General features: G+C 40.7%; 2 protein-coding genes across 7 annotated transcripts in view; both read left to right on the forward strand.

Moving 5' to 3' along the window:
* Positions 1-2,986: 2,986 nt before the first annotated feature.
* On the forward strand, positions 2,987-13,659 carry cyb561a3a (cytochrome b561 family, member A3a). 4 transcript variants are annotated; one of them, XM_081611280.1, is made up of 7 exons: positions 3,001-3,094; positions 7,896-8,039; positions 8,358-8,544; positions 12,018-12,226; positions 12,322-12,476; positions 12,564-12,720; positions 13,475-13,659. In XM_081611280.1, exons 2-7 carry the CDS (start codon positions 7,899-7,901, stop codon positions 13,496-13,498), a joined length of 873 nt encoding a protein of 290 aa, XP_081467406.1. In that variant the 5' UTR covers positions 3,001-3,094; positions 7,896-7,898; the 3' UTR covers positions 13,499-13,659. The 4 variants fall into 4 exon arrangements, with proteins under 4 accessions (XP_081467407.1, XP_081467406.1, XP_008415531.1 ...); XM_008417309.3 differs by lacking the exon at positions 3,001-3,094 and adding an exon at positions 7,449-7,588; XM_081611281.1 differs by lacking the exon at positions 7,896-8,039 and having other exon boundaries at positions 2,987-3,094.
* A 2,490-nt stretch (positions 13,660-16,149) lies between these two features.
* The window catches only part of loxl2b (lysyl oxidase-like 2b), a 47,924-nt gene continuing 43,676 nt past the window's right edge, over positions 16,150-20,397 (forward strand). Inside the window, exons 1-3 of one of the 3 annotated variants that reach the window (XM_008417307.3) lie at positions 16,150-16,311; positions 18,567-18,926; positions 19,642-19,817. In XM_008417307.3, coding sequence (XP_008415529.1) covers positions 18,578-18,926; positions 19,642-19,817 — 525 coding nt within the window. In that variant the 5' untranslated portion in view covers positions 16,150-16,311; positions 18,567-18,577. The remainder of the gene's footprint in view (positions 16,312-18,566; positions 18,927-19,641; positions 19,818-20,397) is intronic. The other 2 variants (XM_008417306.3, XM_081611278.1) reach the window with 2 other exon arrangements.

A 20,397-nucleotide genomic window follows, 5' to 3' on the forward strand; every position in this document is an offset into this window, starting at 1 on the left:
TCTCATCCAAGTAGTCAATGTCTTTCATAGCATTATAACAACTTGTGAGGAAAAGAGAAAAAGAACTCAATGACTTTCCATCTTCAGGCTTAATTTGAGGCCACTGTAAGGCCTTGTTCATGTAAACTGAAGCAATCAGAATCTCATTTCCATATTGGATTTGTAGCAGCCTCATTGCTTCCTGAAGACCTCTGTGTGGTTGCATGTGTTGACAGCTCCGAACAAGATCTCTGACTTCACCTCTTGTATACTGCTCTAATTAGTACAGTTCATCAGCAGGGCTCTCAGTCCTTGTTTCAATAGAAGGATTGAAAGCTCTCATGAAGGAACGAAAATGCAATGGATCGCCGTAAAAAATAGGAACATCACCTGGAGGCATTTGAGAAAGTTGGGTCTCAACAGGTTGTTCATTGAGAAAATGCAATGCAACCCCTTCCCCCTCCCCCCAAAAAAAATTGCTCTTAAGAAATTTCCCTATTTATGGTCCCCCAATAACGAAATGGGATTTTCTCCCTTGGATCCAATACCAAATAAAGAACCTGTAAAGCCAAAACCAGTTACTGACACTGATACTTCTTATTCACTTCTGCAGGAGGGGTAGTCACAGGGGAGCGATGCTCTGTGAGACTGCAGCTCTGAGGAGAATCTGTGTGGAAAAGGCAGTGCTCAGTCAGAGCAAGCGTTTAGGAAGCCCAGAAAGGTTGCCTTGGGAGATTAAACGATTTCTCAAACATGCAGGAAAGTACAAAAGGAACACTCCGAGAATGTTTTCCATGAGGGAATAACAAGATACAAAGCATACATCATAGACCTCTCTTTAACTTTCTGCTTTACAATTATTCACTTTTTTGTGTTGGTCAGGCACATTAAATCCGTTACAATTTCAGGTGGTAACCTCACATAATGTGAAAAAGTAAAAAGAGGGTGTGAATACTTTCGGAGGACACTGCAATTAGTCTGAACCGCTGTTTCCACCATTCTGCTGCGCCCTCAAGTGGCCATAAAGCATAATTGACTTGGCGCTAAAATCATTTTCCACTACTGTTTCTTAGTTAGACTGTAGTTTCCTGTGATTAGTGGACCTGAAGAAGCCCAGCTGCCTCTCTAAAGTCTTCATTGGCAATAATAAAACCCTCAAAACGACCCCTTACCCCTCGACTCAGCTGTCTGCATCTTCATGGATCTGAGGGCAAAAACCCAAAACCCTGGGAGTGTGAACCAAGGAGCCAATCGGACCTCTGGGATTAAATCAAGGATGCAGACTGCAGTTGGCTCCTTAGATTAAATCACTCTCAAGTTGTTTCCAGTGGCTACAAGAACAAAAGTCGTAACATAGGAGGGCACTGTTAGTACTGTGTTACACACACATGCACACAAACCAGTTTCAAATTCCATTTTCCTAATTATTGTGCCTACATGCATGCATCAAGGATAAATTTGATTTGTTCTTGGATTACCTCTCAGTTCTCCCCACACCAGGAGAAGTGCTGCTTCTGAAGGTTGCTGGGTACTTCTGAGCGATGCCGCATGAATAGCAGCTGATTGTGATGGAGGCAGCCATGATCACTCCATTCAGGCCAAGGAGGACAGGGATAAAACAGCTGTTAATCAGTGATGATGAAGAGGAGGTAGAGAGGTTGCACTATTCAATTTTCACCTCAGGTCTCTTCTGCGAAACTTAGGACTCTAAATCACGAAGCTTTAAGAGGTTGAATAATATTACTCACTGTCCCCAGAAAAAGGAACCGATCTCTCCGGCGCAGGCTGAGTTTGTTAGACTGATGTGAAACCCTGCTGGGGATAAATAGGCGAGTGTAGAAGGTAGCTGTGACAGAATTCATGATGACTTTCTCGGGGTGAAAGGAAGTTGGCGGATGCTTGATTTGCAGAGTCAGCCTTCTGCTTACTGACAACAGATCAACAGCCCAGATTCTGGCCTCCACTTTGTACTCTGCTTCAGGACTGAATTTATTCCACAACTCAATAAGCCTGGTGTCGGTTTCAGCGGGGTTCTGAGAGAGATGGAGTTTTGGGAACTGTGCTGCTGCATTGCACAAAGTCTTACAAAGTATATATGGTCTAGTTTCTAAGTACAAATATAGTACCCTTGAAATAAGACAAAACTAAGTTACAAGTGACATTTCAGTAAGACGAAGAAGCTTGTTTTAAGTCAATAATAGTTTAATATTGATGAAAAGGTGTCAGTTTATTTGGTATATCATTTTACTAATAGGAAAAATGTCTTTTTATAAGTGAAATAATCTCCCAGTGGAACTAGTACTGTGCTTTAAACCAGAAATACAGCTGTATGTCATTGACATAGATGTTACAGGAAATATCAAAAAAGGAAGGATAATGCCAGCAAGTGGAATAATATAAAAGAAAAATAATAATGGGCCCAGGAACCTTGTGGAACCTTGTAGGTTCAGGAGGTAGCATCAGAGGAGAACCTCTGTCTTTACACACTATGTCCTGTGAAATAGGTGTGAACATTGAGCCAGTCCAATAAATACCATCCAGATCCTTCCGCCATGAAACAAGATTGCGTTGGGTTTCTGTACAATCTGGCAGAGCTTAAGCTATTTTGTTAAAAGAAAATAACTTCTCTGAAGAGCCACAGGTGTTGTTTTATTAACTTAGATATTTTTATTGTTTTTGTTTTATGTACTTTATATTTATTCATATTTTATTAAATATAAAATATGAAATATTGTATCAAACTTTTACCCCATAACGCACTTCAGCCGGCTATGGTTGAAGTGGAAATATCTTTGACTTTAGTCTTTAGACAGTTACATGACATTACCTCCAGGTGGAGCTGAAAGGCAACAGAGAAATGCTGAGTGACTTCCGTTCACAGAGATCCCAGCGCAGCAGCGTTGGGAGGATGAACTCATTCAATATGTTCAACCGTTTGCGTAAATGCCATCTAAGAATTCATTTTAGGTCTCCCCTTCCCCCCCCACTAATGTTAGAACAATGGTTCAGTCCAAAGTGAAGGAAGAGCAACAGCTGAGCTGCTGAATGGCACAAGGTCCGTTAGAACCACTGAAGTGAGGAGCTTACGGTTGCTGTGGCTCTGCAGCAATAACCAGTAAGTAAATACTTAAAGCAAAAGACATGTAACACATTTTATTTACTTTCACTGCTCAATAGGAAGAAACACATTGACAATAAACAGTTCGTTATTTCATTTCCTTATCTGAATCATGATAAACTGACAGCTTATACCTTGGAAATCAAAACTAGCTAAACTGCTATATTGCTTTCATAGACTTGGTTCCTTCTTCTGTCGAAGGTAGCCAATATTTAAATTATATTTAGCTCTATAACTCTTACTTTAATAAGAAGAGTTTGAAACGGGAGGGAGCGGCTGAGCGTTAGCCGACAGCTCAGTGTGGGAGCCGAGAGCAGAGGGGCTACTGGCAGTTAAACAACATAAGGTTTGCCTTTATTTCTTACCATCTTCAACGTAGAGCCTTTGAAATCACACAATAAAATCTGAATATTTTTCTAGAAAACTCTGGTGCTAACCTTTAAGTTTAAGTTATGATACTTCCCAAATATTCAATTCCTACATATTTATAGGTTGTAACATGAAAAAATCCCCCCAAAAATAAAAGTTTAAAGCAACTTAAGTTATGATTTAAATAACACATCACTTGTATTGAGAACCACTGCAATAAATAAATATTTATGAGGAATTTTATTAAGTGGAGTTACTTATTAAAACTTGATTTTAGTCAGAGCCTTGTTTTTGTAAAGGTGTAGCAGAGATTAGATCTGTGACTCTGAACCAAACTCATATCTAAGCAACATTTGAATCTTAGTTTGACTTCTATGGGTCTCAGCAGGTGACCTGCGACAGACTGGCGACCTGTCCAGGGTGACCCTGCCTCTCGCCCGGAACGATAGCTGGAGATAGGCACCAGCAACCCTCCCGACCCCACTAAGGAGTGTAAAGAAAATGAATGAATGAATGAATGAATGAACACTTTTGTTATTCATTTCTACTTACTTGTCATTTTGATGGTGCAGCTTGAACAATAAAAATTTAAACCACATTTTACTGTAGTTTTGCCGACCCCCCCAAAATTGCTCTTAAAGAATTTCCCTGTTTGTGCCCCCCCCACCCCAATAATGAGATGGGATCTATGCCCGTCTGTTCAACTGCCTTCCTCTCTATTACTTTATAATAACATTAGTATTCTGATGGTCCACTGTTTGATTTATTTACATAATGAATGATTTTAATTTGAACAGTGCAGACTGGAGGGCTGCAGCTCATCCCTTGAATTTTATAAATAAACTCAGGTTTAGACAGGGGTGAAAGTAAGGGGGTGCGGCAGGGTACTGCGTACCCCTAAAAGATTTAGCGGGGGATACGCAGTACCTGCAAGAGAGGGGAGCAGCTGTCTGCTGTAAGAAATGAATGGGTTCACTGTGCAGCTGTGAGTTCACCCACTAATCAGCCGTGACTGATTAGTTTTTCAAAAACAATCTAAAACACGACTTAATCAGTTAATAAATCGCTTTTTTCCCATTTCATATTGTTTCTGAACTGTTCGTGCTTTGTTAGAGCAGCGGTGCAATACGTTGATCGTGGAAGGTTTTGAGTCGATCTCGGCATTAGGTGACAAACTGAACGGCGCCAGGAGGCTGAGACCAGAACGTCCTCCTCTAACTCGCTTAAAACGTTCATAACTTTATGAAAGAACAACAACAACAAAAATAAATAAAACAAAAATTAAAAATTAATGACCCAACAACAATAATAATCTCAGTAATTATTGTTTTAACAAGGTGTTGCACAATTCTGTGCGTTTCGGTTCCATTACCAAAATAACTAGCAGATCAGGAGTTTAAAATGAACTAATCAACCACCGCTGTGTTCAGGGAGGCTTATTAATGATCGCAAAAATAAATATCAAGCCTGAAAACCTGATATCGTAACGGACTGAATGTTTTGTTTTCAATCTCTGGTCGGCTTGTGGAGCGCAGGCGGTTGCCACGGCAACGGGTGTGTTTAAATGACAGGGAGAGAGAGAATAAAAATGTGCGAGTGGTTTCGACTTGATCACCTGTTCAGGTTGTTTTAACTTTGTTTAACTTTGCTGTGGCTCATCACAGCCGCTGTAGTTTCTGAACGTTCAATAAACGACAAACTTGGACTAATTACCTCGTTGTTTGTGAGTATAAGTCATTTACAACAAACATCAAACACAGTAAATATGTTTCATTAGGTATTTAAACAAATGGCTTCTACCGTGATAATTATGTGAAATTAAATTAATTGTCTAATATAAAAAAATAGTTTGGTTCTGTCAGGCTCAGAGTCTGAGAGGCTTTTCCTTTATCAAACACATTTTTGCCTCTTATTTAGTGGAAATGTTGATGTTGATGAGATTTTCTCCAAAAAGATAACCTTTTTCAACCTTTATATATCCACTGTTGAAAATGAGAAGCTAATATTTACAAAAGGCATTGAAATAAAATCCAGTCCAACATCTGGATTGAGGTGATTCCTCTGGAACCTGTTGGAAGAAAAATATCCCAACTTCAGAAGATGTGTTTTTAACCTAACAGAGCTCTGTGGTTCCTCCTATGAGAGTCAGGGTGAGGAGGCGCCATGTTAGGAAGAGAAGTGGAAGCTGCAGGATCTTCAGAACAAACAGGTCATGATAATAGGCTTCTGATTATCCCTCTGTCTGGACACAGGATCAATAGAACCAGTTTAAAAGCTAAAATGAATGGTTATAAACCAGACATGGAAAACTGGGATCCACTCCATGCCATGATGTTCAGGATTTAGGTCTCATGACATCTCAAGGTGTCAACATTGCAGCAAGTGGGCTGAAGGAGGAAATACAGATTTATTTTGTAGCAATTCAAGAGCTACCAGCTGTTATCGCTTCGCAAAGATTTAATCAGCACAGAAACTCCAAAGCACACAAAGAAGCTCTCTCTCTCTCTCTCTCTCTCTATATATTTATTTATTTATTTATTTTGGTCATATATATATATATATATATATATATATATATATATATATATATATATATATATATATATATAGGAGATGTGCCGATCAGGTTTTTTCCTTCCGATTCCAATCACCCATTCACCTTAATTTAGACAAAAACTTATTTTTAATAACTTTTTCCAAGAAAAAAACAAAACAAGCATTGTGCAAATTGTACTGCTATCGGTAATACTATATTTAACAGACTGAAAACATATGAAGACTCTGAAGAGGCTAAATAATGCAAAGAGTCAAAATAAAACCTCTCAACATTGCCAAAAAATTCCAAGTATAAAACTTAACATTCAAAGGCAAATACAGGATCCATTACAATAAACAATCCAGAGTTACTGAATGAAAACTTCCTGATAGCATGGCGGCTAGCTGATTACTGCTAGTTCTGAGTGGCTGTTTCTGACTGAGCGGAGTAATTATGCAGAGCAGGGAGGAGATCGATTTTTTTTTTTTAGAGATTATCTGTCTCATGTTAGGACAGCAAAAGTTTTAATAGTATGTAAAATATACTGCTCAAAAAAATAAAGGGAACACTTCAGTGTTCACTTAAATGTTAAAGTGTTCCCTTTATGTTTTTGAGCAGTGTATATATTTTTAAGTTATGCGCTGCAGCTTTAAGCAGAGGTTCGGTGTGAGAGTCACTACCAGGTGGAGCAGAAGCGGCGCTCTGTCTGTCAAATATTACTACCTGTAGCGTAGCAGCGGTTCAACAGCGAGAGCAGAACCAGCTTCTTACATCGCAGCTCGAAGACTTAAATTATTTTGCGGGTTATTTGTTTAGCTTTCTGACCGTCATGCTAATCCTGGTGAGTGTTTGTAGCTCTGCGCTGCTTTACCTGCTATCTGATCCTCCATATGTCTTTTTTACTGCAGTGAGCCTCGATGTAGCCAAACTCCGTCAAGTATGGCATTGTTTTATGCCATATTAGATTCGTCGTGTAGATGCACTTTGACGTGTTTCACCCCACGTGCTTCAATTTTCTGCTACAACAGCAAACTTCCCCATTCACTCAGTGAGCTATAGTTCCACATCACTTAGGATTTGTTGCTGCGCGTTTGCGCAGAGTGAAGGAAAGAGGAGACCAGCTGCACAGGCAGGCTACGAAATGAGATGCAGGTGATCGGTTTGTGTGATCGGCAACATGAGACCGTGATCGGCAATCACCGATCATACACTTTTTCACGGAAATCGGCCGATTATGATCGGTGGCCGATCGATCAGCACACCTCTAATATATATAGATATATACCTATATCTATATATATATTTTGTCATAGTACCCCCAAGAATTTAAAGCTACTTTCACCCCTGGGTTTAGATAACAAAGTATGTACCAGGTCAGGTTGTCGGACCAGCCTATGGCAGATAAAACCACACCTCCCACAGTGACTTGCGCTGGCAATACGGAAACGGGAAAGGTGAGGGTGTTTTTTTCCCCTGAAATGAAAGTAGTCCAGTGTTTCCTTCACACCTGGGCTGAATTCTTCACCCCTTTTGATTGTCAGCTGGCCAATTTGTCTGTAAATGAGACACAGTGAAACGGGTTTAAGGTTAGTCTTTTATTAACTTTAATTTGGAAAACTGGAAAATTAGAGGTTCCCTCGTGCCTGGCACGTCGATAAGACATCTTTATTGAAGACGACGCGCAGCCAGTGGTTAAATATTAACACTTAAGCGCCTGTCTGTGTGTTTTCTGTTTGTTTGGAAGCTTTTTAGCAGGAGTTCCTTCCTGGAACTTTTAGAGATATTATTTTCGACTTCTCTGAATCTAAAAGTGGGGTGGTTTCTGTGTTTGTAAAAACACGGTGCTCTTTTCTTATCCTTCCATCTGTACCGCCACCTGTCTCGCGATTGCAGAAGATGGAGCGGAATGGTACTCAATCTCCCGACTGCCCCGGCTCATTCCCCTACGCCTTTGAACGTTTCCCCCTCGTCAGCCTCAGCACAGACGGCGAAAACGAAACTTCGCCGCAGAAAAACAAAACGATCCCGACTGGCTGTGTGAGTGTCTGAGCAAACTCAGGGCGGGGAGGGACTACAGTAACTCCTACATAACGTGGAGCTAAGTTCGCAGATGGTACAGTAGTGTGGCGTGTGCGCACTGCTATCAGACAACCCAGTGGCTGTTGTCGAGGTAAGGTTATCCCTCTTATCTTTAATGGAGAAACTGGTTTGTTTACCACAACCTGGGGGGAACTGCTTGTTGAGGACTGCTGACACATCCGTGCTTGTTTCTGATAAACAGCTCTTTGACAGTTTTTAACTGAAAAGTGAGGTGAAATGTGATTCACATTGTTCTTCCTCTGCTCTGCCTTTCAGATGAGGTCCACTGTGACGTTCTACCTGTGCTACCTGCTGTGCTTGGCTCTGGGGCTGGCCTGCGTGGTGTGTGTGTGTGTGTGGAACAGCCGGTGGAGAGGCGGCTTTGCCTGGGACGGCTCCAGCCTCCAGTTCAACTGGCACCCGGTGCTGATGGTGACGGGTCTGCTGGTTCTGTATGGCTACGGTAGGTGAGCTTCACAGTTTTGGATTGTGCAGTTTCATTTCTCTGTCTCACTTCTGTTTCTTCTTTTAATGCTGTAGGTGTATTTAGTCAGTACACACGATTATGGGTTTTGTATTAGGACGGTGTCAGGTGTTATGTGGTAAAACTTTTTTTGTGTTTTTGCTGGAACTCCTCAGTGATGTTGATCCCCACAAATGCAGAACCTGTACCATCCATCCTGTTTTACAGTGTGGGTTGATAATCTCTCTTACTATGGAACCATGTGATCAGCTATTCAATTAATATTAACAACAGGAAGTTGGCACTTCTGCTAGCGTTGACCTTTATGAGTATTAACACTTACACACAGGCATAATGCTGACATAAAGTTAGTTTTACAGTCTCATGCTGGTTAAACATAAATCTAAAATTAAACTTGTTTTATTTGTACGTTATGACTGTGTCATCCAGGAACTCTCAGATTTTTAGTAAACTTCTTACAGCCAGTGGATTGGCAGTGCTCAGTGACAGATGTGCTGCATTTTACCACAGCTCCAGTTAAGTTGAATATTTTGTTTCTTGAACAAAATCCCTAGTCGGGGAAACTACTTCTAAAACTGTTAGTCCCAAAGAAGGAACCTTGAAGAGCGCCATTGGAAATTGTGTAGCAGCAAATGTTTTTGCTACAAAACTTGGTGGCGTCTTTTTGATACAAAAATACCACTGTTAGCCATATTAAACTGTACCTTTTTTTGCTTTGAAGACTACTTCTTTGACAGAAGGAGGAAGTGTGTAAGGATCCAATTTTGCTAGGTTGTAGTGACAACACTGGGTTAGCTCTTCAGTTTAAGTTCCTATTTTGTGGATTATTCAAAGCTCTGTTTTAACTGGGTTTCCAAGTACAATATTAATCTGGAAATGGTCAGGTAAAATGGTCTAAGCCAAAGCAGAATAGAACTGACAGAGGAAACGATCTATGGTTCCAAAAGATAGCTTAAGAAAGATTGGAGAACCTGCAGTCTCCAGGTTCTCCAGACTTTGGCTTTCCAGGGGTTTGGGGAAGCAGAGGATACAGAAGGACTGAGGGTTTTAATATCAGAGATGTTAACATTTTTCTTAGCCTCATGATGGCCATGACATCAAATAATGATTCGGTGAGTGTAGCTGGTTGTTATCTGTGGAACATGGCTGATTTGATGATTTGATTGAGGACAATAGTTGGTACAATTTAGCTCAAAGCGAATCATGTGGGTAACACCAGTAGGGAGCACGAAGTACTCTTACAGGTCAATTCAACCATAAAGCCAGGGGAACTAATCTCTTGTTACAGTTGAAGGCATGTTAATTTCCACAAAATACTAAAGCCATTGTTTCAGCTTAAAAAATATATGACTAGGGATAAAGTTATGCTGGACTGTCAAGATGATTGGAATACAGTTGGGGTTAGTATTATTAGCTCCCCAATGAAATCTTCATATTTCCATAAAAATGACCATAACACAAGACTGTCCATAAGTGTATCTCTACCAAAAGAACAAAATCAGAATTTCCACTGAGTTTGATCAGTAGATTATATTGATGTTCCAAATTGAAACTAGATCTAAAATATCACAAGAACAAAACTTGTTCTTATCATATTTTACATTAAATATTTTACACTATTAAATCTCCTGAGATTTAATAATGAGTGTATGTTTAAGGAAGTAAAAGTGAGGGTTTTTTTTCTTAGTGCAATATCTATATTTACACCCTCTTGGTGTCACTACGTCTTAAGCACTCGACTGTACTTAGAAATGTACATGTGAAACGGTAGCTGCTGAATCTGTAACCCACTCAGCTTCTCTGGGAGAAATCTGACTTTTCCTTGTCTGACTGATTCTTCTCTGCAGCGCTTAATGACTCCTGTGTGTTGACTTACTGTTGGAGCTTCCATGTAAACAATAAGCTGTGGCTTTTCATCTACACTGACTACCTTCCTCCATATTGATGAACCTGGAATTTCACGCTGGGTTTTTGCTGTGTGATGTAGCTTCAGCTAGCTAGCTGAGTTCTATTAAAGCTCCAGACCTAAACTGTTTATTTTATAGAACCTGTGTTGAAACATGACCTCTGTGTCAGTTATAGATTGGCCATTGTTTAGTCTCTGATTCAGTTGGGAGGAAGACCTCCCCATTTACCTTCAGAAGCTGGATCAGTGTTGCTGTGGTCAGTCAGCTCTGTCGGAACAAAATGGTCTCCCATCTTACTCAAGTCAGCTGAATTGATTTGAAGTGTGACTCTTCTGTCAGACACATGAGGAACACATGACTGGGCCTGTCCTGTCACAGTAACTAATTTTGCTGAACAATAAGTTCTCAGAGTAATTATTGTTGCAAATGGTATTTCTTGAGACTATTTTCAAGTAATTGACAAGATACTGTAATTTTGCCCGATAAACTTGATTTTTGTGAAGTACTCTTAACACTGGAACTGGGAGACATTTTAAATATCCAAAGATAAAACAACAACCAAAAACAATAAATTAAATGTAAATAAAAAAAAACGCCATATACAAAACAATGACTAAAATAGATTATGTCTCTGTAAACAAAACTGCCATTCATAAAATATGAAAATACAATAAGTCAATAAATTAGTTATTTTGAAAAACCAATCAATTAAGAATGGAAATTGAATTCATTTTAATTTATAATGATTTATAATGTGGTTAATTGCTTATTGCGACTGACTTAGACATGACCAACCAGGCTCAGTAGTTTGGAAGAAAAGGGAAGATACAGGTTTTTTGCTGTCTATTTCATGCCAGTAAACTTGTCACATCTATCGATATGCAGATGGAGAAAAAAGAATGAAGCTAACTGATTTTGTACACGTCAGTCTGAATAAAAATGTCCATGTTTCAGCAACAGCTTTTTTTTTTGCATAAACCCAATTAGGTTTCTTCCAGAAAAGCTAACCCAGATGGTGAGCGGGTTAGGGCAGTCCACTCAGGTCCCTGATCATGCACCTGGTTTCAGGGTTAAAATTTTAAAAGTTGACAGGAAATATGAAAATATGACTAGATGTTGCCATTAAATCAGTTTTTGTAGATTTTAAATGTGTGACTCTACATGCTTCGACTGCCTGTCGCTTTGCCTCTGTCACACTGGCGCTTTCCCACTGTGAGACGATAAAGAAAATCACTTTTCTACCTGATAAAGTTTGAACACACACAGCGCTGCTGGAACACTTATTGAGAATGCATAAGATAAACGCACACGTTGCTCTTTGTTCACAAAGATGCATGCGCTCACATCAGTTTCACTGTAAGCTCAACATGAACCTCTGAAAGCGAGTCTATAACTGGACCTGTACGCAGGTTCACATCGAGCAACGTAGGCGTCGAGGTACGTACGTGTCGAGATGCGTACGTTGGAGGAGTATTCTCTGAAAAGGCATGATCCTTATTAAAAATTATGGCTGTGTTTTGTTTTTGTTCCTTGTGCTGTCTCCAGGAGCTGTGGTGTACCGCGTGCCGCTGACCTGGGGTCAGAATAAACTCCCCTGGAAGCTGCTTCATGCTGCTCTGATGCTCGGCTCCCTGATCATGTCCATCTTGGGACTCTGTGCCGTCTTCGACGTCCACAATGCCAACAACACCCCCAACCTGTACTCGTTACACAGCTGGATCGGAATCACAGCCATTATTCTTTTTGCACTTCAGGTACCTGGCTTCCAACGGGACAAAATATATCTTGTCATCTTCTTTAGTGTTAAGGTATCTTTTCTTTTTGTCTTTTGTGACCCACCTTTGGGCAGTGGGGGGTGGGGTTCGCAGGCTTCCTCTTGCCCTGCTCTCCCGTATTGCTCCGTAAACTGCTGAAACCCGTCCACGTGTGGCTGGGCGGCAGCATCCTGCTGCTCACCACCGCCGCCTGCATCTCGGGCATCAACGAGAAACTCTTCTTTGTCCTGTGAGTTCTCTTTGTGTTGCTTTTTAAACTTTGTACCTTTAACATGACATCATGACGTTCAATCTTGACATCTGCTTCTTTCCACAGAAGAGGCAACGTCACGTACTCCAGCATTCCAGCAGAGGGTGTGTTAGGAAACTCGTTAGGGGCTTTAGTCATAGCCTTTGGCTTGGTCGTCCTCAAGATTCTATCCAACATCCAATGGCAGAGACCAGACTCCAGGCCAGGGGACATAGCTTACACGGTGGGTGTCTGAGGAAAAACAGCTGATTTGTTATAGTCGAATTATAGTGTCCTTAAAGCTGAAATATGCAACTTTTATAAACAATGTCTTTTAAAATATTTGTTAAAACTGATACCATGTTGTGACTGAGAAATAATCTCTCAAAAGATGACCCTCCTCCACCTCCTCCCTGAGCTGCTATTGCTGTCTGGAGAAAAGCACGGCTCCTGAAGAAAAACAACCAATCAGAGCCAGGAGGAGTGGCTTAGTGTTGTTAATTCTCATGTACTCACTGCTAAATGTGCTAATGACAGAGAAACAACTTACCGTTACAGGAAAACTGTTTATCTGCCGTTATCATTGCCATGCTAATTAGCCTGAGCATTCACTACAGGGTCTGCTAGCTGCAGTGTAGCAGAGAGCAAGGGGAGAAGGTAGAGAGTGAGGATGAGCAGCGCCATATGGAGACGGAGGGTGATTGACAGCACCAAGACCCACTCTGATTGGTTGTTTCTAGGTAGCACTGGGAGAAGATGGCGGAACTCATTTTTTTTCCACAGATTATGTCTCATACCATACTGTCATGACATAGTAATAGTTTCAACAAATATATAAGAAACAATGATCAAAGTTGCATATTGCAAGCTTTAAGTTTCATTTGATATTGTGAAATGTTTATTTTGTAAAAGTGGGAACCCAGACTTGTGCATATTTAACATAATTAAAATAAATAAATGAAAAATTATTAATAACACTGATGTATTTTATCTTCCAGCCACTTCAAGACGAAAATGACTAAAAGTTGAGGAACTGCAACCAGTTCACTGCTAAATCTGGGCAGTCAGAAAACATATTTGGTTTTCTGATGATGATTAAAGTTAAAAAATAATTACCGTATCAATGTAAATGTGTATTATATTTAAGATTGCTTTTTCACCCAAATAAAGCAATTTCATGTGATTTCTTTCTCAGATTAATCTGTCCCTTGATACACTGCACCCCGGCCCTGACATCCTATAGAAATGACTTCTCTCCATGTTGTTGAACGCAGCTCTTTAAGACGTTAACCTGGATTGTTAGACCTTTCAAATGTTTATTTGTGTAGAACATTTCAGCAACAAGGTAGTTCAGAGTGCTTTACATCATAAAAACACTGAAGTACAAAATCATTTAAAAAATCATGACGATCAACAATTGAGAAAACTAGTATCAAACATTACATTTTGATGAGTGCCATCACTCAACACACATCAAGTATGTTGGTCAGTGTTCCATTTATTATGGTTTAAGTGCAACTCTGAACAGGAGGGTTTTTAGTCTTGATTTAAGTTATTTCCATAAGTACACTACATACACTTATGATGCGAGTATATATTGTCATAGCTACTAATGGGGCCCAAGTCTTTAGTAATTTTCACTACTAGGCCACTAAAGGCATCCTTATTGATAATCAGATTAGTCCACTTAAATTTCCTCAGATACTGACAGATACAGTATAAATGTTTTTTATCATTATCCATGACTGATTTTGACTTGTCTTTGTGCCACTGAGATTATTTCGCAGTTTGGAAAAAAATTTCAAGGTCAGGTTTTAATATTGGTAGGAGAAATATTTGTCCTTTACAGAAGAGTGTCAAGAAGAAAGCCTTAGTTGAAAAAAAAGTCAAGTAGGGAACAAGCCGAGCAGGGAACACGACAAACGTGTGGACCAAGGTTCATCTGATTGAATAAGCCCAAAATGAAACCTTTCAGTGTGTTTGCTGCGGTGGAACTCTGAGACTGCGAATCTACCCGGACCATCTTCCCTAAAAGTCTTAACACATAGTGGGGTTCTCCGTCCAACAGGACGATGACCCCACCCAGAGCTACAAACGGGTTTAGAGGGTTGGAATCGAGTGTTTGTTTAGAACGGTCTGGATGGAAAACATTGTAAGAGGTCGTGAGACAATACGAGTTCATCCTGTCTGAAAGCGATGGCTTAGATTTCAAGTGTGATGTTAAGCGAGGGGCGGGATGAGTTGGAGTACTTACAACAAGCTCATGATGGATCAGTGAGAAACGCAGAGCAGAGGGTGGTGGGAATTAGCAGTGGTTGAAAGTGAAAGTGGAACACATGACCCCCCTTATGCAGAGGAAGCCACAAAGACTACCGTCTCTCTAAAAGGATCCCAGGTGCATTAGTCACATGATGGCCAAAAAAAACCCACATGTCAACAAAATAGTTATCTTTCCTCTTTTTCCATCAAACAAGCTCCAGGTTGAATATATTTTGCTACCAGAAGCAGCAACATGAGCGGCCTGATGTGTGCTGTGAAAAGGGTCAAAAAGGAGAGGATAATCTGACACTATGTGGCTTAACCCTTGTGTTTACAAATGGGGTCCAACCGACCCCACACCCATATCACTTGTATCAGTTGCCTCAGTCCTCGCACGCACAAGGGTTAAAAGAATCACATCAAGTTGCACAGAGCGGAGCATTTCGGGGCATCCGAGTAGAGGAGGACGATTGTCTGCCACAAGATGGCAGCAGAGAGCAATCCAGATAAGGCTCAGAACAAGCGAAATGTTGAGCTAAAGATACCTGAGCTGACATAAAACTAAAGGCTTTCCACTTAAAGAATCTGTCGATGATTATTTACATTTTTAAGAAAACGTAAATGTAAACATTTTCCCCAAACGTTATTATCTTTTGCTACATTTAAGAGATGTTGTATTTCCTATCAGAAATTATTTTATTGGTTAAATGACAATGAATTTAAATCCAAATTTATTTAGGGTTGTGAATAATTTTGGTTCCTAACGACAGCTCAGTTAACAATGAGTCTTTTTCTGTGAGTTGAATTGATGAACCGAAATAACTGAGTGCACTAAGATGGATAACTGCACTGCGCTTAATGTACAGTTTATTAATTTTGTTTTTTATATTTATATTGGTACTTTTATCTTTGTGTGAGCCTACCTAAATGTTCTGTCACTTTGCATCTGTTAGACCTGAATTTTCCCACTGTGGGACAATAAAGAATATTTCTGTTCTGTGTTTTGGTCGCTTCCTGTGTCTTTTTGTACTGATGTCACAGGAAAGGGCGAAACATTTGTTTTTAATGTTTTTTTATTTGTTTGCTTTGGACAAAGGTTCACAATAAAGAAATATTTTGAGAAGTGATAAATTCATTAAGAAGGAAATTGCTGAAACCCTTATTTGTAGCCTATTGTTTGGGAAGGTTTTACTGGGTTTTCTGAGATGTTTGGGAAAAGGAAAATGAATAAATTGCTGTTTTAATTTCTTCTTTACTAAAGTATCGATTGACTTTGTTGTTTGCTATTGACATTAATGTTGCTGTAACGTTTTTACAGTGTCTGTCAAATGTTCTACAGTTGCGTGAAGGCAGCATGCTGCGCAGTGGAATCCAGAACTGTTCTCTAACCCTGCAGCTGGGAGAGAGCCTATTATCGGACAGGGTCCGTGGGCGGGGCCTCAGCGGCTTGGGCCACTCCCTCCGCCGGTCCTGATTTGCATAAAGAGCAGTGAAAGTTCGGAGCGCGGCAGAAGGAGGAGCAGCTGACTTCAGGATCCAGAGACGGAGCTTCATCTCGCCAGAGGGGGAAATTAAAGTAAGTTCAGCTGCAGCTGGAACTTTTCACTCTGAGCCCAAACTTTGAGTCCTCTTTAAAAAACCTTTTCAAACATTCTTTTATTCTGTGCATGACATGCTTATGTGTTGTACTCTGCACTGCTTTAATTTCAACACAATTTAAGAGCATGATGGAAATAATTTCAAAACCCAAGGAGTCTGTTTCTACGCCTGACTTTCAGTTGACATGCCCTGACCTCCTCTTTATGTCTCAAATTGACTATGTTTCTTCATCAGATAAGTGCAATATGAATTCAAAGAGTCCAAAGTTAACATGATTTAAAATGGAGACTGCTTGTAATCACAAAGTGAATGAGCTTTTTCTTCTTAGTGGCTGCTTGCACTGTTTGGCAAGAGTTACTCAAAGAGTTGCTGGCATTCTACAAATTAACATTTTGACCTTTTCAGTCAAATACATGAACCTCTTCCATCCCCGGTCGGACAAAAAGGTTCGCGTCACAACAAACCCTTAAATACTCCTTAGAGCAGAGCTCCTAAAGGAAAATATCAGACAGTGTGATTCCCGTTTCATATTTCAGGTTTTCTGATCCGTGTTTAGTTTTCCCTCAAACCGAAGGAAATCCTGCACAGCCTCAATGTGTTCAGATGTTTCAGCACCAGCGTCACCCAGTCTGCATGCCTCATGATCGCTGTGGGAAGACAGAGCCGCTGAGAAAACCCAGCTCGGATCAAAGCACAACCAACTGCCTAATGATGGCGGTGCTGTTGTTCGCCCGTCCAGAGGCCGAAGCCTCATTCCACCCGCTCCCCGTGTGCCGATCAGCTTGTGTAACTGCTGCCACGTTACAGTGAGGAAAGCAGAGTCTGCAGCCAGATGTTTTCACACCACACAGGACAGGCACATCTGCGGTGAAGTCATCCAATAACACAAGTTCCCCGCATGTTTTTCTGTCCAGTAGTGGATGTTTTCTTGGTTCTGGAATGACGTGTTAATCCTGTTTTATGGCTGCTTGTTTTCTTTCTACATGTGAGGTTTAACAGTTAAAAAAAACCCATGACATCCACTAGCTGCAGTGACAGAACATTTCAAACTGTGTTTGTTGTCCAGGACTTTAACTTTACAGTTGGGAACAATATGTAACCGGTCCTGTGGGTTCTTCTGGGATGTGAGGTGCTGTCTCTGTATATCCAACTCATTCTATGTTCTACCTGTAGAACACGGTTGCTTCACTGGCCACATTTTAGGGTGCATTCACACCAGCCCTGTTCAGTAAACTGTAATTCTAGTTTGTTTGCCCAGAAAGTCTGGTTAGTTTGGGGAGGTTTAATTGAACGCTGATGAAGACCAGGAAGGTGAACTTTTGTCCGCCTACAGACCTGGGCTCAGATGAAGTGAACTTTGGTGCAGTTCAATTGTACATGAGGATGCCAAGTGGACCAGAGACCTCTCCAAAAAAGTGGACTACAGTGCAGTGCATTCTGGGGAAATACAACCAAAACAAACATGGTGCTCTAGCGATAGCGGGAGAAATGGCTCATTGTTTTTTACCAATGACTAAACACAACTACAACCACTAAAATCTGATGGCACTCAGTTTTCATTTACATTTTGTGAAGAAAGAAGTGATGCTCAGTGTCTTCCTCTGAGGTTTTTGTGTTGCTTCCTTTAGTGGTTCTTGGTGCAGCGCTGCCAGAGGCGACGGGGTGAACAGGTAGCTCAAAAGATTTTGTTCATCTAATAGAGAGCAGTGTGAAAGCAAACCGCACCAGTCAAAACTGTAAAAAGTTTGGCCATGTTGGTCTCTAGTCGAACAAAGTCTACCGGATTATCAGGTGTGAAAACACCCTACGCTCTTTGATAACAACTAACTCAAAAAAGGTTGTGCAAAGCTGACTAAATGATCTGGCACCCTGCAAACATGTGACACCAAACAGGTGCTGTCCCACAAACTAACACTGTTCCAGTCTCTATTTTTCAATGTTTATTAGTGGAGATGCAGTTGAGTGGTTTATCAGTTTGTTTGACTGTGACTGCGGACGGGTCAGGTCGGGTCAGTTCCACTCATACACCTGTAGTCTAAAGTCTTCACTCTGTCTAACACTGGCAGATTTTTGTGCCGACCCAACTTGCCAGCTGACTATAGTGCAGACTGATGGCGACTTTATCTGACTGGAAATTTAGGCCAAAACTGGGGGCGAATATCATCCCAAGTTTTAATTGACTGCTAGCAACTTTTAATGACTGCTCCTTCTTACATATTTTTATTTTAACAGTTCCTATCAAAATGTTGGCCAAACAAAAGCTATCCTACTGCGTTGGCATATTCTTGGTGGTGTTGAGGCTGGCTCACGCCCAGTACGAGTACCTCGGATACCCGCCGGGCTACCCAGACCCTGAACAGGAACAGTACACCCCCCCGGTCCTGGCTTCAGATACCCCCAGGATTCAGCTCCGACTAGCAGGACAAAAGAGGAAGCACAACGAGGGTCGAGTTGAGGTTTACTACAACGGTACATGGGGTACTGTCTGCGACGATGACTTCACCATCCATGGGGCCCAGGTGGTGTGCAAGGAACTGGGCTATCAGGAAGCAGTCTCATGGGTCCCATCTTCTAAATATGGGAAAGGAGAAGGTAAGGCACAGACATTCTCAATACATCACATGTATTATTTTTGTACATGGTATTTATTTACATCCCACAGGTGTGTAAACTAAGGTTGGGCGACCTTACAAATTTATCAACCATTGATAATAGGCTGAGCCATTCACCAGTCGATCTTTTAAGAGGGATTTTTCTTTTTCGCCTTTGAGTTGCTGTCTTATTTAATAACAATGCTTGACTGAAGCCACAAGATGCAGCCCATGGAAAAAAAACAAACAACGAATTCCGTTTTTAATGGTGCACGCAAACTCCTTCCAGCTGCAACCAAAGCTTTTATTTTCCGCAGAGTTCCTCCAAGTTCAGCGGTGATTTATTTACTCAAACTTATAACAGAAAGGCAGCATCTTATAGAAAAATACATTTATTTAAATAGTACCCTAAACCTGTGATGGACTGGCGACCAGCGAAGGGTGTAACTTGCCTCTCGTCCATTAACCACTGGAGATCGGCACCAGCACCCCTGAGAGCCCCACAAGGGATAAGCGTGTCGTTCTGCCTAGAAAATGTCCGCTGTGCGAGTATATCACCCATAGTCATTTGTTGACCTGATGAACATTGGTTGGGAAAATGTTGCATATCGCAAAACATTAGTGTTAACTTGAAATATTTTGTAGCAACAAAACCAAGGCAGAGTGTTGAATGCTAACAATATGATGAAACCTTAATTTTTGTTTTATCCCATAAGGACCCATCTGGTTTGACAATCTCCAGTGCACTGGAAAAGAGAGGACGCTGGCTCTGTGTCCATCCAATGGGATCGGTGTTTCAGACTGCAAACACACCGAAGATGTAGGTGTGGTGTGCAGCGACCGCAGGATCCCTGGATTTAAATTTGTCAACACATTGCCCAATCATGTGGAGGTAAACATCTCCAAAAGCTGCATGCGTTTTTTTATATTTTTTTCTTATTATTGTCCTTGTGAACTGTGGGCCTCGGAGATACCAGCTGGTGCTTGTAGTTTGTTCTGATGTAACTTCTGTCCAACAGCTTAAAAATGTAATGTTTTTCTTGTTATTTGAGCTTGTTATTTAACCTGACCAACTGGCCTCTTCTGAATGCATATTCCAGTTTATTGAATATGACTGTACTTCCCTTCTAATTTCAAAATAGGAGAACCTACATAAATAAAGGGTGTCAAGAGTAAAACACTCAAGTTCTCTTTGGCAAAGACATCTCATAGGGTTTTATTATGAATTATTTAATTAGGAATGGGCGAAAGATTTTGTTACATCCATAAAACTCATCATGAGCCCTTATGGGACCTTGTGGTGAATATGCAGTCATTGATTGTGTAGTCTCTAAAGTAGGGTTAGTAAACAGAATTCCTGATTTTCTGAAAGTTGAAAACAAATCTAAACTGTAGCTCTCTCACAAAGACATAAATTCTTCTATTATTATTGGTAAAATGTTCAAAAGAAGAAGATCTTATTTATACAGCGC

The sequence above is a fragment of the Poecilia reticulata genome, chromosome 9, assembly GCF_904066995.2.
Source record: "Poecilia reticulata chromosome 9, P_reticulata-male-v2, whole genome shotgun sequence".
Taxonomy (NCBI): domain Eukaryota; kingdom Metazoa; phylum Chordata; class Actinopteri; order Cyprinodontiformes; family Poeciliidae; genus Poecilia; species Poecilia reticulata.

Coding starts and splice junctions, on each gene's coding strand:
- cyb561a3a (XM_081611280.1), top strand. CDS start 7,899: ATGGAGCGGAATGGTACTCAATCTCCCGACTGCCCCGGCTCATTCCCC. Junction 8,040..8,357: donor AAACGATCCCGACTGGCTGT/GTGAGTGTCTGA, acceptor TCTGCCTTTCAG/ATGAGGTCCACTGTGACGTT. Junction 12,721..13,474: donor CAGGGGACATAGCTTACACG/GTGGGTGTCTGA, acceptor TTTATCTTCCAG/CCACTTCAAGACGAAAATGA.